Raw genomic sequence first — 22,904 nt, 5'->3', positions numbered from 1 at the left:
ACTTTTTTTTTTCTTGCCCGATGGCTGGTTTGCATCTAATGCTGTGCCCTTGGGCTAGATACTTAACCTTAGCAGCTCCAGCAAACACATGGCCTTCGAAATGGCTTTGAAAATGTAAACCTATCTTCAGATATAAATTTCTCCCGTCAACCGCTTGAACTAATGCTCATTTTGCCCCCTACGAAATGACACGGGGAGAAAAAACCAGACACCAAACTCAGTGTAACACAATAAAACTGTATTACATTTGTGCTTAAAATTATTACAATTACAGTATTTACAAGCGTTGTCCTAAAAATAAACATCTCATGCTGGATGACACATTAAAAAGAAAAAATTGTACAATAGGCAAGCAAAAGGAAATATTCTTTTTGTTTTTTTTATGTACACCTTCATTTTATAGAGGACATTTTTGAAGTGAAGAAAGAACGCTGAGCGGACGGTTAACTCGTGGACGAGGAGGTCAAGATGACGAGGCCGCGATTGGCGAGCGGAGTCGCGCATCCGATGGCGTTCGAAAATCAGCGCGTTGAAGCGAAACCAAATTCCGGACGAGAACTGCTTGAATAAATAATCGTCTGAACGTTAACCAAACGTTTCAAGGTCACCTGTACAACTGCTACAACAACAACCAGCCTCCATGAGCGTATCGCCAGCTTCAAGTTCAATAAATACATTTCCAATTGAAATAAAGAAAACCCTCAAGACAAATCTGGTCCAGTGATTTTCCAAGTATGAGGCTCGGTAGCGCCAAAGCGCTACTCTAGTCCATAATGGCTCGTCCCATTCATCATCATTATTATTATTGGCTGTTAAATTCAAACTATTGTGCAAAAGTCTCGGGCGATTTGTTGATATGGAATATACCTTGCCTTGAAAATGTAGTCTCGATTTTTTCTTTTTGTTATTATCAAATTGCTTTGTGCTATTTCGATTCTGGAAAATGGACTGTTCCATTAACGATCATCCATATTTAACTGTTGTCCGGTTCAACCCAGACATCAAATTTCTGCTATTTATCCAATTTTATAAAAACGATAATTACAACAGCAACGCCAAATCCTTATGCACAAAAATCAATCGTACCGTCAGTAAAAAGAATAAACATTGAAAAATATGACATCAACCTGATGTTGACTCCACAGACCAAACTGAGATTGCATGAGAAAAATTCCTTCAAAAATGACAAGCGATTTACACACGCACCCCACACACACCCACGCAAGTATTAAATTATTTTTTTTTCTGAATCTTCTCTGTTTACACTTAACAACATCCAATAAAAAGGTGTTTATCCCAAAGATACACTGATTGACAATACCTCTGCGTGTTTTCAATTCAAGTAGTTGGACCGCGCAGTCCTTGTCATAAAAGTTGACACATGTAAAGATCTGTCCAACAACTTGCTTTGGGTTCTTCTGAGGCAGCACTTGTCAGTCACAAACAAAAATTTTACTTAAGAGTCCGCTTTTGGGGTCGCTGCCTGACCGCTATGTCGCGATCTCTATGGCTATTCTGTACAGTCGAGTACCTTTCGATTCCGGATGTGTCTTCGTTATGTACACGTGGGGGGGAGGGGGCGAGCAGGAGCCGGACAGGAAGCCATAGTGCTATTTGTTGTATGATTGCAAGCTTTCCATCAGTCTTTTTTCCATTTCCTGTGTCTTCCTCCTGTTTTTGGCCTCGCCCCCCGCCCCGCTCTTACGGGGGTCAGCGGACTTGGGGGGCGTAGCCTTCTTTCATCAGGCCTTCTTCGTAGTCCGTCTGGCACAGGATCATGTTGTTCTTCAGGAAGAACTTGTCTCCCACGCAAAACCTGCGAGAGTGGAGAAGAGCGGTGAGAAGGCAGAAAAGTATCGAGCGGTAAGCTAGCGGCGCTAGCTTGTCTTTGGGAGCTAGCGATGTGCCAAACCCCTTTAGCTGCAAAATTTTAGCAACTTGGGGAAAACAGGCGTTTCTTTAGTCCCTTACAATCATTCCCGGAAGCCAAATCCTCACAAGGGGGAGTCCACGGTTATTTTTTTTACATTTCAACACAGTGCCAAGTGGAGATTACGTCGGACGAGAGGCAACTCTCACCGAATTGTCCTGAGGGTCGCTTATCTCCCTTTAGGTTGGACAAGGTCGGCGAACACCGGTGCCAGTGTTTACCAGAGGGTACGCGGGTTGGGGGGCGGGGGGGTTGACTGTTTCTCTTGTTTGACTTTCAACGGATACTAAGAATACAAAATTCATAGCTGGAAGCTACGCGCTAGCTTCTGTACCTGACGTGTTCGTTGTGTTTATCCAGCGCCGGAGGGCAGATTGAGAGCATGATTTGTTACATCCGTTTGGGACCAATTAACAGATAAACCGTAAAAAGGTGAGACCAATGTGTTTTGGGGGAAGAAGGCAAAAGGCATGCTCCGAGGAAGGGATTATAATTACTTAGGAAAACATTCGCTGAAGCTTTGTGCTCAGAGATCACTTGAAATCACCCTTATAGACCATTAGGGGCAGTCAAGAAGGTAAAATTGGGTTTCAGTGGCAATGACGACACATTTTGTATTTTCATTATTAGCCTAAGTAACAGTTTTAGAGACGCAAGGTAGGACCAAACCATTTGAGAACAAATAGAATGATCAGCTCCCTCTTACGTGTTCCAGTTAAGAGGTGAGCGGCAGTATTTTGGACCTCCACGTACATCAGCGGACTGAATCTTTAAAAGATTGAGGCTAACAATCATAAATGTTAAACCAAACAAATGTACACCAAAGCAGTAAGAACAAACAATTTATTTCCCTCCGTAGGTCAAATTTCTACATATTGCTACTTGAAAATAACCGCCTCTAAACTCTATTATTTTTCTGCTTACACTGTGTCCACTCTTATAATGACCTCATGTCAACCTGTTTTTTTTTTTTTTTGCACTCCTTCTCTCCTCCAGTCAAATTGTTTCTCCCCCTTTTCACCTTCCCGTGCTCGTTTCCTCTCCTCCTATTTCACACAGACAAATTGTTTCTGCTCGGTGAAATGTCAACAGCATATGTGACATCTGTGCGGCAATTTTGATGAGGATATTACACCGGGGCCCATCACAGGCGTGTCTAATAAAGGACGTTTTGTCGCCCCCGACTATTTCCAGTTCCTGGAACAAACAATAGCCGACATTTTTTTTTTTTTACTCCTGCGGTTCTATTAGGTCAGGTTTGAAAAGTAGCTTGCTGTTTCTGCAACTTAAAATAACGGCCAATTAGTGTTGCTAACGGCAACTATAAGAACTTTCAGTGTTATACTAAGCTGAACAAGATTTATGACAAAGATCAAGTTATTTAAAATCTAATTAAAAAATTATAAAATACTTAAAGAATTATTCGCTAACCATAATGAGAGTCCCTTGACATCATTAATACAATTCTATTCGTATTATGGTCATATAGCTGCTTACTGTGCATGCAGTCATCGTCGTCTGACTCTTTCTTCATCTCTCCCTTTCTTCCTTTTCTTTACCGAGAGGTGAGTGTGACTAATGAGTCTTTAGAGACCTCTTGTTGTAAGGGGGGGGAGAGAAGGGGGGGAAAAAAAATGGCTTCCACAGGCGCACACTTAAAAGATGCATTGCGATGCCAGCTATATGCCCCGGAGGCACGTGTTAACTAGAGTAGTCGCTTTCCACTCAAATGAGGAAACGGGAGAAAAAGTGAGCCGCGCCACATGTAGTTAGTGTTGGCAAATACTCGGCCTTATGAATACGACCGGGGTTCCGACAACACAAGGACAATTGGGGGGGGATTTGTTTTTGCACTGGGTTTAGGGTCATTAGTCATCTGTACTGTGTAGCGTGGTTCTATCACTTTCGGAGGGTACGGACATAGCGGTAATCGAGCTGGGTATGTTTTCCCGAAGGCCCAATTGTCGGATGCCTCGGAAATATCTCGACTGATAATCCCGCGGTGCGGGGTGTGGGATTTTTTCCCGACCTGATCTTCTGAGAAAGGCAGACAATGGTAAGTATAGAAAAGATTGTTCGGTGTTTATGCTAGCTAATCATTTGTATGATCAACAGGTCTACGGTTCAATCAAAACTGCCGAATCTAAAAACCAGAGCAGACTTGGGAAAAAGTTAACGATCGAAGAAAATTCTGCAAAAAAATCGAACCGTATCTGTAAATGAGTTCGGAATGTCCTCCTTTGTATATTTTCATGTGTCGTGATCATTTTCTAGATCAGGATGTGGAAGCCGGAATGCGCCTACCCCGCACAGTCTCCGAGTTCTCGACACCAATCATACACAAAGTGACAACTATGTCCCTTATTGCCTATTAGGCCCCTGTCTAACAAGCCTGACTCATGACACACAAGGCACCCGTGGCTGAGCTTTGCCGCGCTGAACCCAATTGGCGTCAGTCTCTCCTTCCAAGGCTCAAGTATGGAGACCCCCCCACCCCGGCCCCTTATCAGCACTGACCTTCGCCTGCACTGTCACCCATCCTGCTCCTCTCTGCTCTAACCTTCCTCCAGCCTCCCCAGACTGTGGCCTCCAGCTCATCAGGGGGAAATTGGGCCAGCACTGGCTAGATGATGAGGCTGGACGACAGCCTCATCGATTAGCTGTCCCCCACGGCTGATCTGTGGCTAACTGCTTGCTGGATGGAGGCTCATATCTCCTTCCCGATTCCCAACACCTCTTTTTCGGAAGCGGTCGCCCGTTCCTTTCGGCTTCGGCTTCCTGGCTGCCGCTCAGGTAGGGAGAATAACAGGCCCTGGCAATTGGGAAGGTCACCACGGTAGATTTATGTTTGCTTTAAAGGAGTGAGGCCGCATTGGGTGCAGACACCAGGAATCGGGGCTGATGTAAGATCCTATATTTTCACTGACGGACCACGGACGAGGGGGGTAGTTACTCCCCTTTGCTTGATAACATTTCAAAGTCATGCTTGGAGTGGGAAAAAAAAAAATCTGGCAGATGCACAAGTAAGATAACCACTGAGGCTTTCCTATTTATCACACTCTTCATTGCTTTGCCCTCATGGCAATACATAGATGGCTGTCAATTTGACAGTGATGGTGACAAAGAACAAAGGTCATGGTCACTCGCTCCCGTGCACTAATTGGCCTATCACTTAACCAAGGCCTTTAATAGCAGAGCATGGCAATGACCATTAGAGTCCTACAGTGATGGAATCAGAATAATCACCGGCTTCCGAGTTCCGAGGAGTTTGAATGCACCCACAAAGGAATGGAAGACACGGGTTGATATATGGGAAACTATGGTGGGAGTGGGCTGGACGTTCCTTCGTGATTGTAGCAATTCAACCTTCAAACGCCAATTTACGCGGCGGCTGACCTGGAGGAGCGACGGATAATTACACCGCCTGACCCCTGCCGACCCGCCGATCGCCTGCTCTGTTTATCAGATTTCACATTTTCTGACGACGTTCCACAGAGAAATCTCTGGGCCATTTGCGAGATGGATTAGATTGCTTTATTGAAGGGCCTGTCGGGGGAGCGCGTCAATGGGAGGGGAGGCGAGGAGGGGGGGCCGGTCTTTCGTGTTTGTTTGAGGCCGGGAAATGAGAGGGGACAGAGATGGTGCCAGTGAACAAGGCGAGTAGCAGGATCGGTATGCCAGACAAAGCGCAGGAGCCCATTTTCAGACATTCCGAAACAAGGCGGATAAACTATTCAGGAAAAGCGAGATCCCGAGAGAGCTAAGAGCAATTTGCTGAAAGTCAATCTATTAATCACACGATAAATGTTGAGCATTTTACCTTACCGAAACGTGTTACTCGCTACAAAGGCATTCTAAGGCAACGCAAACAACAAAGACAAGAACATGGTAAGATTCAATTTGTGAGATGCAGATTTTTGATCAATTGAATTCAGAAACCTTCAAAAACTAACCCCATGTCAAGGTCTTAATTATTTTCTGGAATAAACAAAAACAAACAAAGGACATGTTCATATTACTTATTCAAAATAAGCAATCCAAACAAATGGAACTCAAATTCTCAAAGTGCTGTTAAAAAGCCATTATCTCTAAGTGATGGAATATTTTTTTTTGTCCATTATAGTATAGATCTGCAGCTAGTAACAAACTGGAAAACAAAAAGTCAAAGCTGACGAACAGCTTCAATTAAATCTAGTGCCACACCATAAACCGTGGCCAGACTCCGGCAAAAATTGTGATGGGCATCTAAATGGCGCCTGCAAGGCCGCGCTGGACCGTGCGAAACACACAAACGTCAATTTTATTCAACAGTCCATCAGCCGCCGTAATGTAAAAAGAAAGATTTGCCCGCGCTTAAGTGGGTTTTAATGCGCGAGAGCAGAGTTGGCCTGCCTGGGTCTAGCTGATGAAGATTAGCTGACTTCTTCTATTAGCAAAGGCTGTCTGGTGCAGCCGGCTGAAGTGGCAAGACAATAACCAAGTGCTAATTGTGCGTAACCAGGTCTCTTGTCGTTTAGTATGCACGATGGTGTCTGGCTAGCGCGGACGGCGGCGACGTAGAGACTAATGTCCTTTGTGTCTGATTGTGCTTGGTGTAACCTTCGCAAATGCAAACTCACTGGCGGTCACCTACCGCAGAAGAGATAGCTTACCTTTTGTCGCGTTGAATTACAATATGTGGGCACGGTGTACGGGAGAAAATGTAATGTATACCCCAAGTCCACAGTATTGGGATCAATCGGGTCTTGCTTGACAAATAAAGATGGCTGACACTATCGAGAAAATTGATACTGCAAATGATTTCTTTGAATATTTCGACTTCTTTGTGGAGCTGAATCAATTAACCAAAATATACTAGTGTTAGCATTAGAGCTAGGCTATTTCTTCGCCTCTATAGTCTCCCCCAAAAAACCTAAACCAAACCAAGGCAAAAAAAAGACCCATAAAATTTAGGTCTGTTTCCCCTTCATCAGTTTCACCTGTGGTATGCCCCGCCCCCATATGGCTCCACCAATCAGCTTTCTCATACTGGACATGCCAGGTGGATCTCGTTCATCACGAGGATTTTCTAATTAGATAAGTCATTGTTGTCTATAACTAAAACAAAAAATCTGATATGTAGAATTTTTTAATTGACATTTTATATTCTCGATGAGATACGTCATTGTTGTTTCCTTGAGTTGCAGTTTTCTAAAAATTAAGTCTGCATTGTTGTCTTTGTAAAGTCACAATTGTGGTTCAAGCAGTCACCTCTGGCCAGGTTCAGGATTTGAGTAGACTTCCCGTAATGAAAACTGATGGAAGAATAAGTACAGAGGGGCCCCACTAGTTTTGTCTAGCCTGAAACTCCGCAGTCGTAGTACAAGATCATCATCTCTATGTCCGTCTGGGGTATCTCTCCGGTCACTTGTTAGAGTGATAAATCTCTGGATGTTCAACTATCAGCGGGGTTAGTACAACTCAATCGTTCTTCCCCTAGCAGCTATTTGGCCGGATGCAGGTAGCGGCGGAGAGACGCCAGTTCAGCGCAGTTCAATCACTCACCTCTGATTGCAGAGCTGGCACGCGAAGCAGTCCAGGTGGTAGACGTTCTCTTTGGCTCTCATGACCATCTCAAAGGCTGGAATTAGCTTGCTGCAGGCTGCGCAGTTCCCCGTCACGCCAAACAACCTGCGCCACATCGAACAGCTAATATTAGCGTCGGTAAAACTGCAACTTTGGGAGTCCTGCACTTTCCAGGCAGACTGGGAATTTTTATAGACTGATCAAAATGTTGAAGAAAAAAAAAAGCAAGAGAACACCTTTTGCATTTATAGACTACGCTGTATATATTAAAGTTTTATTATATCCATTTTCTATCTCACTTATTTTGTTCAGGGTCGTCATCCGAGCGGGAACTGAATTTTCCATCAAATCTACGCAGGGTCACGGTATAAACGTGGACTTTGAGAATCTTTTCGGATAGTTTGTCGTTTCAAGTTAGTTCAAGTTTGTATCATCTTCGATCATTAGAACACCAACACGCTGATGCTAATCGTTAGCCTATCTATGATATTTTCAATTGTCTGCTAGCGTTAAGCTAAACACACCTATTTTGAAAACCTGATTTTCTTTGTAAAGTTTGACCCAGAGTTTAACAACCTGACCTGCTGATATTGACGAGTATAGGTATTGGATAAAAAAGCTCTTGGTCTTGGTCAAAGCATAAAAAAAAAAAAAAAATGCAGGGCCACAGCTTGGGCCATTGAAATAGATGGGACATGGCTTCCACCACTGCCCAGGGAGGACCCTATTATTTCTCTGCCTGCTCCAGGGACTTTAATAGGAGTATTCATTAGGGATTCAGGGCTGTTACTACACAGCGACCTAGACCGGGGATACAAGGGAGAAAGGAATCTGATAACGAAATCATATAACAAAATAACCTATTAAGCAGACTTCTTGGGGCACTTTTAGCCATCGTTGTTAAAATGATAAAACGGCATGCCACTCTCTGAGTCTGTAAGAGATCGCAATCTGATAAATGATCTCGGGGCTTGGGATATGCAGGGTTGTTTATTAACCTTCAGAAAGTATGTTTCCCAGAGGCACAGGAAGCAGATAGATTGCGCCCTCATGAATACCTCCAGAATTAAGGGCCACTGTCAACACACCTTGAGACAATGAAGGATATTGCTTCCAACGTGGTAAGCTTGGTGAAAACAAAGAAAGTCTCTTCTGTGGATTATTACTGACTTAATTAAAAAAATTATGCCTTCTCCTTTGAGCCCTCTAAATTTAGATATGTCTCTGTTATCTTTTTTTTTTTCCCCCTGCGTATCGCCAAAAGGCGCTGGGATGAAATGGATGAAATGATGACTTCTCTCCTTACAAAGAACGGTAATTGATCTAAAAAAAAAAAAACAAGAAAGAGCTAGATATGATAGATTTAGTGGGAGATAATGAGCACGTGTGCTGGAGCCTAACAGCGGCACTCTGTATTACGCCGTACGACAGAATCACAGCGAGACGCCGCTTACTCTGCAGGGGTGAACGTCCTTGTCTTCCACTAACCCGAATCATTTTCAGATAGCGTGCTCTCAAGGCTCCCCAGATTATAAATGATGGAAGGTATTCGGGTAAAAAAGTGATGTTATAAGCTTTCTGCCTGTCGGATTGAATCAAAACGGTGTTCTGTTTCACCGTTTCATTTTTGCGGGGCGTCTGTCCTGAAATTCGTCTGGCCCGTTTCTGTTTAAAAAGTCTGTCACAGCGCTTTGCTCTCAAAGATTCTCGATAGACGTCCTTGTGCCCTGTTGCTATTCCCCGTTGTGTCTACCGAGGCAATCAATAACAAAAGACTCCTACTTTCCGCCGGGATCCGTCCTCATTGAAGTTAAATCCTTACAAAACACGGAGGAAACTTTATTCGGAGGTCAGATTGGTAGAAAACGATTCGAACATTGCTTAGTGATGATTATTACGTAATATGTTTGAAGTGTCTGAAACGCCAACGCATCTGACTGTTCCTCAATTGACGGTGCCGCTAGGTCAAGTGGTCCTTTTTACACCAATTACCACTTGGAAAAATAACAACCAACACGGGTCAAAGTGCAAAAAGAGAATGGAGGTTTTATTCTTAAAAAGTAGATTGAATATTATGTAACATAACCTTAGGCGATTCGATTTTCGAGACGATTCAAGGATTATCAAAGTGCCTTATATAAGCCGAAAAATACGGTAAATGTATAAAAACTAATCGTTCCTATAAATAAATATATCGCACTTCAAAAAGTTTGATTCTTTCTCATAATAGATGAAGTCAATTAAATTTCAGCATATAACGTGTTTATTTTTACACACTAAGAATTTTCAAATATGAACTGAAAGTTTTAGCGTGGCAACAGTTTGACCCTGAAACTTATTATTTCTATTGCCATATTTCCTTTGGGGAAAAACTCAGACAAAAAAGAGGTATGGATTAAAGTTCTAATTTGTTTCCAAGAGGACACCATTTTTTTTTTTTTTAAGCCATCCTTCTAAGCTTCGACTCTGCTAGCGGAGAAATTAAATCTTTGATAATGTTTTCCAGCCTGGGAGCAGCATTTTTCTTGCGTCTGTGATGGATGTGCTTCTTGAAAAAAAAAAAAAAATTATTGAAAAGAAAATGAGAAGCCCAAAGACCCCCCAGGTTCCTAAACAGACCTCCTGGCTGCTTCTCATCCACTTGTTTGCTGCATAATTCATTTGGTACCTATGTGCTACATTAACCACCGCGTTAAATGATTCAACGTCGCCTTCCGGCGTGTATTCGCTTGCGGGGACAACACATACATTTGCTTCTCGAATCAAAAAAAATATTTTTCCCCTCCTTCCTTCCAACAATCTGAGGCAATATGAAATCATGATGACCATCTTTAGGACGGCGATGGCAGCTCCGGTGTGGCACTTCAAAGCGGCGGGACGTGGGGTGGTTGGGGGGGGTAGTTGAGGGGGGGAGGCCCGCCGCGCCCTGTGGGGAGGGGAAGATGGATGGAGCGTACCTGCCACTCGTCTTTGGCCGCTCTGCCAGTTTGATGTCACGGACGCTAATGGCTCTCAGGGGAGACGGCAAATTAAGCGTGGTTTTGCTTGTAATGAATTCAAAGGCTCACACGCAATCAGACGATGACGGCTTAGAGGCCTTTGCGTACCCCGCGACCCGAAGCCTGCCATTCAATACGTTTAGCTCCGTATTATAATTGGTAATAAATAAATACGGACTTTCTCGTGGCCTTCTCTCTTATTCTAACAGCTGCCTGTTATGTCTCCAGGGCTGCGGGATAACAATGTAAAACAGCAGGCTTGACATACACTTAATATCCACGGCTGACAAGACAGCATGTATATTTAAAGGGGTCGGGAAGATACAGCCCGAAAATTAAAATTCATGCCTTGCGCAAATCTGAATTTGAAAGGGTATTGATGCAGTCAGTGCTCAATACCTTGTATTGTCGGTCAGAAGGCGTTCACTGTGTATTAGAGCCCGGTACGGCTCAGTGGTACCTATTTGATGAGTAGAGAGAGACTGGAAAAAAAAAAAATAGATACCAATTAAATTATTCCACAAGGCTTTAGCCCAGTGGACCCCAAAACCCGATCGGAGTTTGCGAATGCACAAGTGGTGTCATGCCAAATGGATTGTTTCGGCTTTGGCGAACTAAATGTGTCAAACGTAGAACAGGTTCCCTGCTCATTACCGCGGTTTTGTAAATGACGTACCTTTGAACGGAATATATTTATCCATTGGACTTGACACATAACTAGATGGAAAGACCTCCGCCAAGGTGAAAAGACTGAAGTCTCCATTTTTATGCAAAGGTATCCCGGACAAACATAGGAGAGGTAACGAAAAGTACCGTCATTTTTTTGGACTATAAGCCGCACTGGACTATAAGGCGCACCAACTAAAACTCGTGATTCCGGGTTCAAAATTTGCGAAAAAAGTCACGGAAATTTACGACAACTAAAAGAATTAAATTTAAAACTAATTATGATTTTGTAAAAAAATAAACCCGACCACTTATTATTATGAGGTAGCCATTTAAAATTCCAGCCACACCGTTCGTCCTGATCTCCATCTTTCCCGTTCCTCCCACCACTTGAATTGCCCCAGCCTCGGCCTGCATTCATCAGCTGCCGGATTAGAATTTGTTTCCTCACAAACCATTGATCATCGGCCTATTACTAGGCAAATGACAGTTAATTACCCACTACATTAACCACTGGGACCCGGGGACCGACTCTCCGTGCCATCAGTCAACATGATGAATGTGGCAAGTTCAGTAATGCATGGCCATTCTCTCGTCCGCCTGCCACGCCGAGAACAACCCCGGGATCTCACTTCCAGGCACCCAAGGAAAATCTATGGTAATCTGCATAATTACAGGCTCAGGGTTAATAACAGACAAATGATTTGTTGCATCTCAACATGGGCTTTTTTTTTTTTTTTTTTAATGGGATTGCGCTCAGTCCATTTGCTGATGCCGCCTGTCCGTAACAACGAATTTACTTACGGGGGGAGTTTGTCGAATGAATTCCAATGGCACCATGCAACGCTGCCCCGGTTTTATCATAAAACCGCAAAGTAAAGAAAGTTACAACCGGGCGGGTAGGAAAGGGGGAGGGGGAGACAGTTAAAAGTGGCAGATGTAATCAGGCTCTTGCGTTCTTCAATTTAATACCCCCAGCCTGTGTGATTGTCAGTGATTAAACAACGTTTCGGGGGCAAAATTATTTCAATTACCGTGGCCATGACCTGGGAATTGTCCGTGGGATAAGATTTTCTTCCTCGAGTGCCCCGACTTGCCTGGCTGCCAGCCTCTATCAGTTCTCATCTGCACCTGGACTCTGATATCCTAATGATGAATTATGGCCCGCTTTCCGGGAGTATACAACGCAACGTTCTCCCAGTAACTGTCAGCTCAGCGAGACGCCGCAGAGCGCCACCTAATTAGCTCTCGTATAACCTCTGCCGAGAGGTTTAACAACATCTGCTTTTCTACATTAAGCAACTTTCAGAAGATAAGCCGTACGTGCAAGGTCATGTTCTTTGTTACTTTCAGCAAGTATTCAGAACAGTGAATCGGTCTGGTGGAAATAAACGCCAGATCTGGCACGTCCCGTTTCCGAATATCTTTGTTATGTACGTGGGGAGTGCCCAAATGTGAAAGCAACGTACGAGCTACATTTGAGCAGGAATATTTAGCTAGCTAATGCTAGCATATCAGTCCGTCCAACAACGGAAATATTTGACTGGCTAACACATTGGGTGTTAGCTATTTTACGCTATGCTAGCAACACATTAAGAAGAGTTTTTGAACTTGAGAGACAAACTAGCTAGGACGAGGCTGGTAGCAACATTAATGTATTTAAAACAAACCACCCTAGCAACGGAAATATTTGACTGGCTAACACCTTGGCTGTTAGCTATTTTACGCTATGCTAGCAACAAACTAAAGAGAGTTTTTGAACTTGAGAGACAAACTAGCTTACCGGTAGCTAGGATGACGCAAGTAGCAACATGAATCTATTTAAAACGAACCACCTTTTGTTCTAGAAGTTAAAATAAAATAATATAACCATTCGTGTGTTTAAAGCAAAGTTATGTGATTGTTTTACTTTGAGCTGTATTGTTTTGCAAATCCTCTCTCATCAACAGGGAAACAACTCAAGCTCAAATCAAACGGCAAAGCTGTTTTTTTGGCAGAGCCTCCTCCCAGGTCCATTTTGAGGACGACTAAATGAAAGATTCCAACCAGATGTGTCGTTCGATAGGCACTCTCCCCGGCGCCAGCCCACCTGCTATACCACGCCGGGTGCCAGATAGTGGCACACACAAGCCTCGCAATTATCTGCACCAAACATGCACAGTCCCATGAGTCATTGCTCTTCACAGCTAATTTAACTAATCTCCACTGGAGGGGATGATCCAAAAGAATAATGCATCCAAGGGACTGAACAAGTAAGGATTTTAGTCCAATTGGAAATATCAGCGGCGGAGCCCACACAAACACAAAAGGTGACCAAAAGAGTTTTGAAGAGGAAAAACAGCATCGATGCAAAGAGTTCATATTACTGATTTGAAATTTTTAGCTGTAAAGCCACAATTGGTTGAGTGAGAAATTGCTTGCAACAAAAAGTTCCCTAAGAGCTTTTCTCTCAAATTAATTACGCCTGCACTTCACACGCACCCTAAATTATATTTCCGTTGAGAGCCTGTCATTTTATTCCATCAGACGCCATTTCTTCCATGCTTTTTGGAATCCAAACAAAAGAGCTATTCTTGACCTCTGCTAAACTAAATGTAACCCTCTCTCATCGGGGACAATTAAACCAGGGTGAAAACAGACCCTCCAATGTGTGTGTGTGTGTGTGACCCTCCTTCAGACACAATCACCGGCGCCCGGTTTGACCCCTTCGGCACTTTCAGATTACACGTGAAAAGCTCGGAGTAATTACAGGAAATTCACATTGGCACATTTGTGAGCTCGGTGCATTATTGGCGAGGTAATTGCTTGGCGTGTGAAGTGAGTGGCGATGTAGGGGGCGGGGTTAATGGTAGCCAAGTTGTAAAGCTACAACATTTAAAAAGTACTTTGCCGGAGTTGAACATTTAGAAAGCATCTCATTAAAAGTGTGAGTCAGAAATAGGGGATTAGATTTTCATTTATCTTACGATGAATATAAACAGAATGGAATATTATTTGAGTGGATAAACAAGTCTCTGTTATGGCGCTTAAAAAAAAAATCTCCTCGGCTGAATCTCGGTTGATTGACGCCTTGTTGAAATGTGAACGCGCATCAGAATAAATATTCCCGCTGCTCCCTTCAACTGGATTGTCATAGCTGTCCATAGCAATCTCTTAACGTTCATTCAATTTCGTAATCATCCCATCAGCAACTCTCAAGGGGGAGGTATCCAAGTACGGGCTGTAGAAAAGGTCAGCTTGTTTTTACGATGTTCATGCAATTGTCCCTATTTGAGGTTGTTTTTTCTTTTTGAAGTATTGTTGTAAATAAAGCCCAAAAAAAAAAATCCGACTAAGTAGAACGTTAAAGTCATCACTTGATGACATTGACAGATATGCTTGAGTGACTCTTAATGTCAAAAAATTGAAGTGACCCAAATCACCTTTCCAATCGGCTTATTATTTAGTGTTCCGATAAGGCAACAATGTGTGAAAGCCAGGCAAGGTGCGAAACAAAGGCGATATTGCTAATGAATGGACGTGCTGCAATGCCAATTAAATTAATGAGACCATACAAAGCCTCGAAGGTTTGGCCGGAATATGTGAAACCGTTAAAGGCCGGGAGTGGGGGGGGTCTCTCGAGAGGACTGAGGTAGACGGGCTTTTAATTGTTTGCGTTGGGATAAGTGCTTGTCCTTTCAGAGAAGTGAAGGGCAAATTGTGCTTTTGTGTGAATTGCTTGACAATGACTTGCTTGTGCATTTCTTTTGCTGAGCATATGGAAGAGAATTCAAGAAAAAAACTGAAGACCTTGAACAACTTATTCTATTTGCATGCAGCATAACAGCTAATTCACCATGTTTGCTTTTACAACAATAAAAATGTGTTAGCTTCGAGCTAATACAACGTTAGCCGTGTCAATCTTCTGAGCAGTTTTTCGTGGGTCTACCAAAGAAATTCCAGAAAGGGTTCGCAATTGACTTTGGGGCGCGAGATACCAAACACCAGAAGTGTTGACCCGGTAGGATGGTTTGGAAAGCTCTCTGGGAATTACAAGTCCTGTCTGTCCCACCCATTGATCAAGTCTTCTCTGGGGGTGGCAGAGAAATCACAGGACCGACATTTGAACACTGCTGTGCATCCTTCTGATTGCCTATTTACCATTTCGCAGATTAAAAGTACCCGAGGAAACTGACATAGGGTGCAATCAATGCAGCCACTCTGGCGTGTTCTTCCTGAATACAACCCTCATACAAACTGTAGGCATGACCCCCCCCTTAAAAAGAACCCCAATAATCTCTGAACACCAATCAGCCTTTGAATTACTTCCACTTGAGTGATTTCCAGCATCATGTTTGCTTGGGCAAACAATTCCCGATTAAAACCGGATGGTGTTGACAGTGTTGTATCAACTCGATAAATATTCGGCAACATCTGGGGTATCAGATAGGTCTTCTATCGAGGGTCGGATGTTGTCAGGTGACCTAATGAAGTTGTTAATTCCTTTGTTGAGTGACTTGTTTGTCAATGCGGCCTAGCCAAGGGCAAAGCAGTGTGTAGCATTAGCATTCTTGTCTTTCTTTTTGGCATCCTCATGAATAAATCAGACTGTTCAAATTGCCACATTTACATCTCATTTCACACAAGCGGAGCACGGCAACGGGGACCGGGCTCGACTCGGTTAAGCAAAGCGGACTTCCCCATTGTGGAGTGTGTTATCTACGATATTCAGGGTTTTTACAAAGCCTCACGCGACTCCAATCCGGAGAGTGCCGTTATCGTGGAAGAAAAGGGGGAACATCAAAAAACATCATATTGCGTCCTCAAAGACGCCGCGATGAAAAACAAAACCAATCCGATAAAGCGTGTCTACCCAACAAGTCTACGTACAATAACTCACCGATCTCTCGATCTGGCAAACATACGGCTTGGAAGGTTGTAGCGGGATGACGGTTAGGCATTGGGGGGGATGCACAATAGTGTCTGGCAGTTCCGCTAGGCCGCCCACTAATTGAGAAGTCGCTCAGGGGTTCAGCACAGGTCTCCCAGCCCTGCCTAAACCATTCAAATAACGCCTGTAAGTGGGGCTGACACCGACCAATCAGCAATTTGCTGTTTTCCACAGCTCTGCGTCCGTCTCCTCGCTTTCACCCCCGCTCTGTTTTAACAGCTGCAACGGGCAACCATCGCCGCGTCTCGGTGTCTTTCCCTACCCACACCCCTACTTCATCTCCATAAAGGCCTCATTAACCGGGGGCGGCACACAAGGCCTTACCACATCCACACACACACACATTACTGTGTCGACGCACATTACCACACTAATTGCCGGCAAACCTGAAGTGACTGACTCGCGGATCAGGTTCCACCCAGCTCCCACACTTCCATAATGGGGCTTGACTCCTGCTCGCACACTTCCGCTAACAATACGAGACGACGAGTTCATGTGACCTTCCTAATGTGGAACATCACCTCTGACATCGACACGGCTGTCACAATGGACAGGCCAAAAAAAAAAAGGATCTGTCATTTGGGTATGAAAGCATATCGTCGTTTTATGGAAATACCCGATTGATCAATATTAGCCGATATTAGCGCGATTAAAATCCTGATCCGGGATCTACACTTCCGAAAGTCTATACACAAGGGAGGCATCGGGTTTTTACCGATGGTTCCAAAACGCACGACCGTGTAACAAAACAAAAACGGCGTATGCCAAAACTTGCAGGGATGGAGGTGGGAGGGAATGCTGCAGCGCCGTGAGAGGTAAACACAAAGCCTGTTATCATCCTCTCACATGCTAGCAAAACAGATGGAGGAGCCAAATATGTGGTGGCGCCGCGTACACGGCAAAGCTTGATTGCAGACGTGAGCCCGATTTCCAACAAACGGTACAGTTCAGTTTGCTTTGGACCTCTAAACAGGGTTTCAAAAAAAAAATGCAGTTAAACATCATTTTTCCCTCCTTATCAAATGATTTGCTGTGTAACAAAAAAAAAAAAAAAAAAAAAGGGAAATGGACCTAAAACTCTACTTAATCTGTAAAGCCTTACCCAAGAGGAAACGGGATATTAATATATGCATGGAAATGACCTGCGGCACTGCCAGTAAAGAGGGGTCACTAGAGGTCAAATAGCCGCCAAACTGCACTTGAGTTTAATTAAAAAGACAAAGGGGGGCATAATTTTGGAGTGGACAGCGAAGATTACCGTTCAATGAGAAGGCGAGCTGGTTCTTTCAATGGTTCCCCCCCTTTCCCACAAGTCCCTCCGCCATCTTCTCATCCCTTTGATGTGAATATAGACCATTTATTAGGGCCAGAAAGGTTAATCTGGAAGGAGAGAGGATATCACATGGTCGCGGTCGGCACGGGCGGAGAAATCGTCGGCGGGTTGCCGCGGCGGAGGAAAGTTCAAATTCACTTATCAGGTAATCAACTTCTCCCGTGTTTAATGAAAAACCTTGAAAGAGCAAAGTGGGACATGGCGAGCTTTGAGTGTTTAAAAACTTGATTTGCTTGAATGAATTTAACACAATGGGAGTCAATATTCATTACGGGGAGGTCTGCTCGGTCAGAGGGGGTTCGTGATTGGGACGGCCGCATGATTTACTATATTACAAAGTAACACAAGATGATGGATGTGTTCAATTGCACAAAGTAACTGACTCAATGAATTTTTCATTACCCTGGTTGATGTGTTTGGGACAGAGAATTAGATAAGCCCGCTGATGAAACAGAGCTGCGGCTGTGTAGCGAGAAACCCTGAGGGTGCCGTTTTTTAAAATTTTTTTTTTTAGATATGTTCATTTGGCACACTTCTGTCCAAATTTAAACAACTACTTCTATATGAGCCGACTTTAATCATGGCAATTTGGGGAGAAGGAATAACACAAATATAACTGGGGATTGTATTTAATCAAAAATATATCGCACTGAAGGGAGCGCGGCGGTTAGCTTGCGGAGGGTCGAGTCGGATCTTGTGTGGGTTTTCTCTTGGTGCTTTGTCTTCCTCCCACGTTTATAGAAATGAATGTAGGGTTAATTGAGGACTATATTTTCCATGATGGCCGTCCTTATTTCCAAAATGGCCGCTCCGATAAAAGCGGTCATCTTACATGAAGCAGATTTAACGGACGCTTGGAATAAACTCAATAAAAACAATCCTTAAATAATGATTACTATTTAAATCGGCCAATATAAAAACTTTAACGGACTTTATAACTGTTTTATCGCTGCCCTGGAGTTGCTCTCACTGGCTTAATTGTTTAATCAGAACCTGACTCATGATACCCATGTCTGCCCTGTTAACCTAAAAAATAATATTGATCAGTTCTGATTGATGTTGAGTCGGTGTCATCGCTGCGAAAAAAAAAAAAGCCCGACCTAAAGATGCGAACGGAGAAAAAAAAAAACCTCGGAGAATTATATAAGTCTACCAAGAATACGTGACGGTGGGAAATCAATAGAGCAACAATAACAACACATAACGGCGCAGGCGGCACAAGCGGACCATTACAGTAAACACCGTGTTCGGCTAGAGTGAGCCGTCTATTCACCGGTGAGTAATCATCTCACTGTCTAATACGCAACAGGAGGATCGGAAGGGAAAATAGTAGCCAACCAACTTTACTCCACAGGAGAGTTGGTGTTTAGAACATGGATTCATTGCTGGCTGACTGAACTGACCATTGAAGTGAATGTAATTACACTCCGCAACTGTAGGGGGAAACCCTGAGCCATACAGGTGAAAATTTTTCGATATTCATCAGCAGTAAAATTGTTATTCCTTCACTTTGAAATAAAAATAATTGAAAATGTCTAACATTTTTTGAAACAAGAGTCCCAAGCTGACAGTCAAAGCTTAAAATAGAGCCCTGGTGGTTGACCTCTATGTCATTACTCAATGTTCTGACAAATAAGCGGGTCACGATGCTAGTCAGCAAAGTAGCTACCAAATTAACATTTCTTGCAGCTGGTACGACGTGCAGCTGGTCGCGACTATCACTCGAATAGTAAAACTGAAGGTCATTGTCTCGCAAATCTATACACTGCTACCTCAATACTTCCTATAATGGCTTTAAAAATAGTCAAAAATACTCTCGAGACGGCAAATTTTTATATAATTGTACAGTCAAACCAGAATTGGGAAGAAGAGAATGCTACTTCTTGTTCTCAGAAGGTTTAGTTACAGTAGCATCTATGCTAACTGCCATTACCCATCTACAGTGTTTCACATTTTACGTTAGCATTACGCTAGTGGGCTCTTGTTCGACAAAACTGTTGGTTTGATTAAACATTTTGGTGTTTATGTACAGAATAGAAGGTTTATAGTTAAGGTAGCACTATGCTAACTGCTATTAGCCATTAGTTTTACATTTTACGTTAGCATTGCGCTAAAGGGCTCTTGTTTGACAACACTACTGGTTTGGTTGAACATTTTGGTGTTTAGGAACAAAATGTTCGATTCGATTTTGTTTTATGTGTTAGTCTAACGCTAAATTTTGTGTTAGCAGTGTGTAGCAGACACCCCTACTTCCGTCCTTACAACATTTGATTATAAGGTAGGCTTCACTTCACTGCATTATTCCGATAAACTACACACGACTTTTTTTTTTCCCTTCGACAATCTTTCAGATCGCTCCTCTCACTTTAACAGCCCACACTGCCAGATTCTCCTCTCAAGATGTGTGGGAGGAATCACGCAGCAGCATCTCGGGTGCCTTCAAATCCCAAACATAAACAGGGGAGTGCTTTTAGGCCTTTTACACTCAGCTGTTAAGACATTAAGCTAATAGCTGTAATTGCCTTTTTACTGCATTCTGTCCTTAATCTTAACATGCAGATATCAGAAAACCTTGAGTGACCTTACAAAATGCCGCAGGAACTCCAATAAAAAGTTATCATATCGCAACAATGGACGTCTATTACCGATAATATCTTCCCGTATTTGTGTGCCGTGACTTGAAAATTCTTATTTAATCCAACCGGAAACGAATCGGGGCCGTCAGCGTGGAAGCAGCCATTCTCATTCTACTATTTACAGTTCGGCCATGCTTTCACAACCTTAATTATTTCCAGTGTAATCTCAAAGAGACGAGCTAATTATGCGGCGCCGCTAAAATGGTTATAAACCCTCATGAATTGCGCTAACAAGAGATATCCCATAATGTGACTGTGATTAACATTGCTTTCATTTTTATGTGTGCCGCTTCCACTGGCTCTGAACACATTTGAATGTTGCCATCGTTGCCATCAATTTTTTTTTGCGACTTGTCAATCTTTACCGAGGTTATTATAGTGTTACTCTAATAGTGTTATTATAATACAAAAATTAGCGACTAGTTACAATTAATTAGATTAAATTAATTAGTAACAAGCTACTTCCCAAATATATTATTTCCATTTGAAAGTAATACTTTGCAATATTAACATCTGTGTAGAGTAATAAGTTACTTATTACTTTTAAGTTACTTTTTAAGTTTTCAATTTGTTGTAATTCCTCATATGATGCAAAGGTGGCGCTCAAAATTAAAGTATAATGAGGTTTATATCGTTTACATGACATTACACTTTTAATGAGGTCTAAGTAATAATATTATCGGAATATAATGAGAAAAATATCTTTTTTAATGTCGATAAAATGAAAGCTTCTGGACTAGATGTTCCCCCGTGTTTAGTAACATCTGAGAAGTACAACGCAAATAGAAAAAGACTTCCGAAAGTTTGCCGAAAGGTTTGTTTAAAAGCACCAGGTGGTGACATCTTCATTTTTCACAGGCCCAAAAGTGAGGCTGCACAGCTTTCCTGGCGCTCCCCTATGCATTATTCTTACTTTAAGCAGCGCGTCTCCTCAGGGGGACGAGAAAGGGGAGGGGAGGGGGGGGGGGTGTATTGTTTTACAACACACCCAGCTGCGGCCTAGTTGCCTGGCCCGGGGTTCTTTTTCAAGGAGTTGTCTTCGGTGACCCCTCTCTCTGGCAGTTATTAATAATAACACGTGCCGGGGAATAGTTCACCTTGTAGCGCTGAGGCCGCTGCATGTATGTCTAGCCTCATACGTGAGGAGGGGGGGGGTGGTGTCTCCAGGGGGGGTGCGGAGAAAGAACAGGACGAAGTAGGGGGAGGTTCTTGAAAGGTAGCCAAGCTGCGATGCACACAAAAGACATCAAATAAAGTTTCCCCCTCCTTGCATGTAATTAGAATCAGGTATCATGGACGGTCTTGCTAAAGCGATGGAGAGTCTGATTAGCCGCATCAAAGACGGCCAAGAGGGCCGAGACTTCTGATGAAGGGCGAGCGTGCCGAACGGGAGGGGTGGAATCAAAAAAAAAAAGATGAAGGCTAAAGATGCTGAAGTGCCGAGACTGACAGACTGAGTGCTGCATTCTCCACCTCCGAGTCGCCCATTAAAAGCTCGAGCAGGCGAAGCCTTTTGTGCATGCTGAGTGCTCCATTGTAATAACAAGCAGCCCAGATAGAATTCAATCTGGAGCCTCAATGAAGCCTCCCTGACAAAAAATTCTACCGCTAACGTGTTCAAAGCGCTCGACAAATTGAAGGCTGCCTTTTCTTTCCGAGTGCAAAGAAAATATTTTAGGTTTCCCGGGAAAGGATGTGTCTCGTCAGTTGTTTTTTTTTTTGGGCGGCGGGAATTTGCGCAGCTTGACATCCTAATTGATTACGCGGAATGCTGGTTTTATCTAAATATGGCAGTAAGTAATACTGGTGGCATTCATGGGCACAGCGGGCATCGTGACCTTTCGCAGAGCCACATTTGTCAAGACACAGATGGCTACCTTTGTTAGCCCCGCCTCTAAAAAAAAAGGGCAGAAAGAATATACAAATGACGGAAAAAGTTATTTCACGCAACTTATGACACTTAAGTTCTGCTACGTGGCCAATCAAAAATGCCAGATTGTATCACATGACCTTTCTCAACAAATATGGAGCGATACAAAGCTGGCCACCACCAATACAGTAAATAAAAAGCAAAGTGTGGAGAGTCTCTGTAAATCGGGAAATCATCACCAACAGCCTCTGAAATATCTTTCTTTCATTCTTTCTCTCTTTCAGGTTTTCTTTTGTGGGGAAACAAAAGTAATAGATTATGGGCTGGAATAAAAGGTTCACTTGAAAAGTTAATTTGAATGAATTTAAAATTTGAACATCAAACCACTATCTTTTCTATTTCAATGTTGGACTACAAAAAAAAGAGACCCAGATAACTAATGTAAAAATTTCCCCCCATAAATCTGAATAATAAAAATAATAAACAGTTGAAAAAATGCGGTTGCACAAGTGTGCACACCCTTATAACCGAGGTTGTGGCTGTACTCAAAATTAACCAATCACATGCTTGTTAATTGTGAGTCAGCACATGTCAGAAAAAGCCTACCAGAACATCTGAACTTTATTCGAGACGAATCAGGGGCACTTTAAACCCTCCCATTGAACATGCGTTTTGTGAAAGGGTGTGTCGACTTTTCCTATCCAATCCGCGGCGAGATTTCCCGCTTTGATCCCAGAACGCGGCCTTGGACGCTAATTCAAACGCACACTCGGAAAACGACGTTTGTGAGTAATCACACAACGCAACCGACGGAATATCCCTTTTCTTATTAAAGCGATGACACATGTTCACGAGCGCGAATGTATCTAAATGAGATTTCCGAGGAGAATAGATGGCTTTGAGACAGGCTAAGCTTTTTTTTTTTTTTCTCTTCACTGCCTGTCACTCGGCGGCGATAAAGGTTGACGTGATGTC

General features: G+C 43.1%; 1 protein-coding gene across 13 annotated transcripts in view; it reads right to left on the bottom strand.

The window, feature by feature from the left end:
* Positions 1-217: 217 nt before the first annotated feature.
* lmo3 (LIM domain only 3) overlaps positions 218-22,904 on the bottom strand; it is a 79,787-nt gene continuing 57,100 nt past the window's right edge. For all 13 annotated transcript variants that reach the window (XM_088367118.1, XM_088367122.1, XM_088367115.1 and 10 more), the window contains 2 exons: positions 7,475-7,600; positions 218-1,816 (listed from right to left, as the gene is read on the bottom strand). In XM_088367118.1, the coding sequence (XP_088223244.1) occupies positions 1,711-1,816; positions 7,475-7,600 (232 nt within the window). In that variant the 3' untranslated portion in view covers positions 218-1,710. The remainder of the gene's footprint in view (positions 1,817-7,474; positions 7,601-22,904) is intronic.

This window comes from Syngnathus floridae, chromosome 22 (assembly GCF_059516105.1).
Source record: "Syngnathus floridae isolate MCC-2025c chromosome 22, RoL_Sflo_1.0, whole genome shotgun sequence".
NCBI lineage: Eukaryota > Metazoa > Chordata > Actinopteri > Syngnathiformes > Syngnathidae > Syngnathus > Syngnathus floridae.
The sequence above is the reverse complement of the archived record's forward strand: the minus strand, read 5'-3'. Positions and strand labels throughout refer to the sequence as shown.